This window comes from Somniosus microcephalus, chromosome 25 (assembly GCF_052327205.1).
Source record: "Somniosus microcephalus isolate GS21.2 chromosome 25, FLI_Smic_1.0, whole genome shotgun sequence".
NCBI lineage: Eukaryota > Metazoa > Chordata > Chondrichthyes > Squaliformes > Somniosidae > Somniosus > Somniosus microcephalus.
The window spans coordinates 30,287,186-30,293,185 of record NC_141011.1 but is presented as its reverse complement, the minus strand read 5'-3'; the positions used below and the strand labels follow the sequence as shown (position 1 = coordinate 30,293,185).

Below are 6,000 nucleotides of genomic sequence, written 5' to 3'. Positions count from 1 at the left end.
TCAGAATAAAATCGAACAGTTTATAAAAAGAAAAATACAAGTACAGAATTTGAGCAGAAGAACACAATGGTATAAAACAAAATGGGAACTATTTACCCCGCCCCCTCCCATGTTTCGTTCCACCCTTCCTCCTACTGCCCCCACCCCATTTCATTTTTGCCTTTTATTCCCTCTAGAAGAGAGTGATTCTTGCTGGATGCAGTTCTTTTGTCACTGGTCTCCCACTGGTATCTCACCCAGGTAGGCATTCTTCCCAAGAGCCTGAGCAGTGACCGTCAGCAGGCTATTCCATCATGGGGGCCTCACAGCTAAGGATCCTGACCTCCACACACGTGCACTTTCCAGCCGAGGCCACTGGATAGTGATCGGGAGTGGAAACCTTGACCAAGCTTTTCTCCTTTCCCTGGTTTAAACGCTGTGGGCATCTCACATCAGCCCAAACGGAGATCAGCTGAGTCACCACAGAGTCAGGACCAAAGCTGGAACCTTCGTGGTCTGTCTGCCTTGGCGCCCACGCCACACAAACTTTACCCATCAAACCAGAGACTGTTTCACTGCGTTCCAAACTCCCATCGCATTTTCAGTACTCTTTACATGTCAAAAATACACAATCATTACACACAACTTTATCTTAACAACATTTGCATTTCCTTCTGAAGTGCTGTGTGGGTGTAGTGTCTCAATCTGTCTCTTTCTCTCTGTCTGCCTCTGCCTGTCTGCTCTGCTTATGTTTCTGTCTGTGTCTCTGCATGTGTGTGTCTCTCTCTCTCTATCTGCCTACCTCTCCATCTGTGTATGTCTCTCTCTTTCTCTGTGTATGTGTGTGTGCGTCTGTGCCTCTCTTTGTCTGTGTCTGTGTCTCTCTGTCCCTGTGTGTGTGTCTGTCTGTGTGTGTGTCTCTCTGTCCCTGTGTGTGCCTCTCTGTCCCTGTGTGTGTGTCTCTCTGTCCCTGTGTGTGTGTGTCTCTCTGTCCCTGTGTGCGTGTCTCTCTGTCCCTGTGTGTGTCTCTCTCTGTCCCTGTGTGTGTGTGTCTCTCTGTCCCTGTGTGCGTGCCTCTCTGTCTCTCTGTCCCTGTGTGCGTGTCTCTCTGTCCCTGTGTGTGTGCCTCTCTGTCTCTCTGTCCCTGTGTGTGTGTCTCTCTGTCCCTGTGTGTGTGTCTCTCTGTCCCTGTGTGTCTGTGTCTGTCTTCCTGTGTTTCTTCTTCTCTCTCCTACATCTGCAAAGTCTTTGATGACCAGAAAATTAAATGAAAGGAAGATTTTGAAAAAAAGTTTACACAGATTTATAAACTGTAATTTTATATACAAACAGTTATAAGTTTGAAATGGCTACACACAGGGATTTCTGTGGTATAAAAAACAGGCTTACTAATTACAGACATTGTGAACCCAACACTGATCACCAAATTCTAATTATACTTTGCTGGATCTCGGTGAGGTATATATTAGTATCTGAATGGGATTCCTGCTTAATTTCTACAACAAATGTCATTCTTTAAAGACTTTCTCCTTAAATAAGTCTGCATGGTTTTTTTTAAATTTCATTATATTTTGATTTTCTCTCTAAAATTCAACAAATAAAACGAACTGAAATTTTATACCACAACTTCACTTTTTTTTCTCCTCATGTCAAAGTCTCTATTTGGCTACTCTTCCTCTCTGCCATGTTCGAGAACAACATCCTCATTGTGGTGAATGATCTGAGGGGATTTGACCGCCTCTGGGGGAGAGGCCTCTTCCTCATTTAGGATTACATTAAAAAGTTGGGAATCTTGGTGCTGTTCCTTTCCGCACGCCTGGCAACTGCAGTGCACAATTTTCTCCACTAGTTTGTCCACTCTGGGCATTTCCTCATTGCCAGGACATTCCAACTTGACCTGTAATACAAACCATGGCACATCTTTCATTCAGTATTTCAAATTTTTAGGATTGATTTTTTTTTAATTGATTGCTATTTAGAAACCCAGGTGAACAGCCAAGGTCCACAGTGCAGGAGAGCAGAAAGGGTGAAAAGAGGAGGAGATAAGAAGAGGAAAATCAGGCCGCGATGATTAGGCATCCCCGAGTTTGGGTTTTAAAAGGCTGCAGATTGCAGGAGGATGGGAAGGCTGAGTGAGGCGAGGAGTTCCACAGTTTGGAGGTCCTGGTAAAGAATGAGTTCGAGTAGGAGACAGTGAGATGAATCTTTATTTCCGAACAATGAGGCTGTAGCGGGGGCGGGGGGCAGTGTGGGGGGGGGGGGCGGTGTGCTCAGGAATCAGTGTGAGGGATGGGATATTTGGAGCTTAGGAGGAACAACAGAGGAAAGGTCAGAGGAGGGAGGACCATAAAATGGAGAGATACGAAAGAGTGCAATGTAGAAAATGTTTGAGTTTGTAGATGTAGATCAGGTAGGAGAGACTTAGAGGAAGGATAGGTTGCGTGTGGCCAGGCAGGGGGGCTGCGTGTGACCAGTCAGGGAGGCTGCGTGCGACCAGTCAGGGAGGCTGCGTGTGACCAGACAGGGAGGCTGCGTGTGACCAGGCAGGGAGGCTGCGTGTGACCAGTCAGGGAGGCTGCGTGTGACCAGACAGGGAGGCTGCATGTGACCAGACAGGGAGGCTGCGTGTGACCAGATAGGGAGGTTGAGTGTGACCAGACAGGGAGGTTGCGTGTGACCAGTCAGGGAGGTTGCGTGTGACCAGGCAGGGAGGCTGCGTGTGACCAGTCAGGGAGGTTGCGTGCGACCAGACAGGGAGGCTGCGTGCGACCAGACAGGGAGGCTGCGTGCGACCAGACAGGGAGGCTGCGTGCGACCAGACAGGGAGGCTGCGTGCGACCAGTCAGGGAGGCTGCGTGCGACCAGACAGGGAGGCTGCGTGCGACCAGACAGGGAGGCTGCGTGTGACCAGTCAGGGAGGCTGCGCGTGACCAGACAGGGAGGCTGCGCGTGACCAGACAGGGAGGCTGCGCGTGACCAGACAGGGAGGCTGCACGTGACCAGTCAGGGAGGTTGCGTATAATCAGTCTGGGAGGTTGCGTATAATCAGTCTGGGAGGTTGCGTATAATCAGACAGGGAGGCTGCGTATAACCAGACAGGGAGGCTGCGTATAATCAGACAGGGAGGCTGCGTATAATCAGACAGGGAGGCTGTGTATAATCAGACAGGGAGGCTGCGTATAATCAGACAGGGAGGCTGTGTATAATCAGTCAGGGAGGCTGCGTATAATCAGACAGGGAGGCTGCGTATAATCAGACAGGGAGGCTGCGTATAATCAGACAGGGAGGCTGCGTATAATCAGACAGGGAGGCTGTGTATAATCAGACAGGGAGGCTGCGTATAATCAGACAGGGAGGCTGCGTATAATCAGTCAGGGAGGCTGCGTATAATCAGACAGGGAGGCTGCGTATAATCAGACAGTGAGGCTGCGTATAATCAGACAGGGAGGCTGTGTATAATCAGACAGGGAGGCTGCGTATAATCAGACAGGGAGGCTGTGTATAATCAGTCAGGGAGGCTGCGTATAATCAGACAGGGAGGCTGCGTATAATCAGTCAGGGAGGCTGCGTATAATCAGACAGGGAGGCTGTGTATAATCAGACAGGGAGGCTGTGTATAATCAGACAGGGAGGCTGTGTATAATCAGTCAGGGAGGCTGCGTATAATCAGACAGGGAGGCTGCGTATAATCAGACAGGGAGGCTGTGTATAATCAGACAGGGAGGCTGTGTATAATCAGACAGGGAGGCTGCGTATAATCAGACAGGGAGGCTGTGTATAATCAGACAGGGAGGCTGCGTATAATCAGACAGTGAGGCTGTGTATAATCAGACAGGGAGGCTGTGTATAATCAGTCAGGGAGGCTGCGTATAATCAGACAGTGAGGCTGTGTATAATCAGACAGGGAGGCTGCGTATAATCAGACAGGGAGGCTGCGTATAATCAGACAGGGAGGCTGCGTATAATCAGTCAGGGAGGCTGCGTATAATCAGTCAGGGAGGCTGCGTATAATCAGACAGGGAGGCTGCGTATAATCAGTCAGGGAGGCTGCGTATAATCAGACAGGGAGGCTGCGTATAATCAGACAGGGAGGCTGTGTATAATCAGACAGGGAGGCTGCGTATAATCAGACAGGGAGGCTGCGTATAATCAGTCAGGGAGGCTGCGTATAATCAGACAGGGAGGCTGCGTATAATCAGACAGGGAGGCTGCGTATAATCAGACAGGGAGGCTGCGTATAATCAGACAGTGAGGCTGTGTATAATCAGACAGGGAGGCTGTGTATAATCAGACAGGGAGGCTGTGTATAATCAGACAGGGAGGCTGCGTATAATCAGACAGGGAGGCTGTGTATAATCAGACAGGGAGGCTGTGTGTAATCAGACAGGGAGGCTGCGTATAATCAGTCAGGGAGGCTGCGTATAATCAGACAGTGAGGCTGTGTATAATCAGACAGGGAGGCTGCGTATAATCAGACAGGGAGGCTGTGTATAATCAGACAGGGAGGCTGTGTATAATCAGACAGTGAGGCTGCGTATAATCAGACAGTGAGGCTGCGTATAATCAGACAGGGAGGCTGCGTATAATCAGACAGTGAGGCTGCGTATAATCAGACAGGGAGGCTGCGTATAATCAGACAGTGAGGCTGTGTATAATCAGACAGTGAGGCTGCGTATAATCAGACAGTGAGGCTGCGTGTGACCAGACAGGGAGGCTGTGTATAATCAGTCAGGGAGGCTGCGTATAATCAGACAGTGAGGCTGTGTATAATCAGACAGTGAGGCTGCGTATAATCAGACAGGGAGGCTGTGTATAATCAGACAGTGAGGCTGTGTATAATCAGACAGTGAGGCTGCGTATAATCAGACAGTGAGGCTGCGTATAATCAGACAGTGAGGCTGCGTATAATCAGACAGTGAGGCTGTGTATAATCAGACAGTGAGGCTGCGTATAATCAGACAGGGAGGCTGCGTATAATCAGACAGGGAGGCTGTGTATAATCAGACAGTGAGGCTGCGTATAATCAGACAGGGAGGCTGCGTATAATCAGACAGGGAGGCTGCGTATAATCAGACAGGGAGGCTGCGTATAATCAGACAGTGAGGCTGCGTATAATCAGACAGGGAGGCTGCGTATAATCAGACAGTGAGGCTGTGTATAATCAGACAGGGAGGCTGCGTATAATCAGACAGTGAGGCTGTGTATAATCAGACAGTGAGGCTGCGTATAATCAGACAGTGAGGCTGTGTATAATCAGACAGGGAGGCTGCGTATAATCAGACAGGGAGGCTGCGTATAATCAGACAGGGAGGCTGCGTATAATCAGACAGTGAGGCTGTGTATAATCAGACAGTGAGGCTGCGTATAATCAGACAGTGAGGCTGCGTATAATCAGACAGTGAGGCTGTGTATAATCAGACAGGGAGGCTGCGTATAATCAGACAGGGAGGCTGCGTATAATCAGACAGGGAGGCTGCGTATAATCAGACAGTGAGTCTGCGTATAATCAGACAGGGAGGCTGCGTGTGACCAGACAGGGAGGCTGCGTATAATCAGACAGTGAGGCTGCGTATAATCAGACAGGGAGGCTGCGTATAATCAGACAGTGAGGCTGTGTATAATCAGACAGGGAGGCTGCGTATAATCAGACAGGGAGGCTGCGTATAATCAGACAGGGAGGCTGCGTATAATCAGACAGTGAGGCTGTGTATAATCAGACAGTGAGGCTGCGTATAATCAGACAGTGAGGCTGTGTATAATCAGACAGGGAGGCTGCGTATAATCAGACAGGGAGGCTGCGTATAACCAGACAGTGAGGCTGTGTATAATCAGACAGGGAGGCTGTGTATAATCAGACAGGGAGGCTGTGTATAATCAGACAGGGAGGCTGCGTATAATCAGACAGGGAGGCTGCGTATAATCAGACAGGGAGGCTGCGTATAACCAGACAGTGAGGCTGTGTATAATCAGACAGTGAGGCTGTGTATAATCAGACAGGGAGGCTGTGTATAATCAGACAGG

General features: G+C 49.4%; 1 protein-coding gene across 10 annotated transcripts in view; it reads right to left on the bottom strand.

Moving 5' to 3' along the window:
* The window catches only part of nbl1 (NBL1, DAN family BMP antagonist), a 43,215-nt gene continuing 37,215 nt past the window's right edge, over positions 1–6,000 (bottom strand). For all 10 annotated transcript variants that reach the window (XM_085967048.1, XM_085967051.1, XM_085967047.1 and 7 more), the window contains one exon: positions 1–1,876. In XM_085967048.1, coding sequence (XP_085823174.1) covers positions 1,646–1,876 — 231 coding nt within the window. In that variant the 3' untranslated portion in view covers positions 1–1,645. The remainder of the gene's footprint in view (positions 1,877–6,000) is intronic.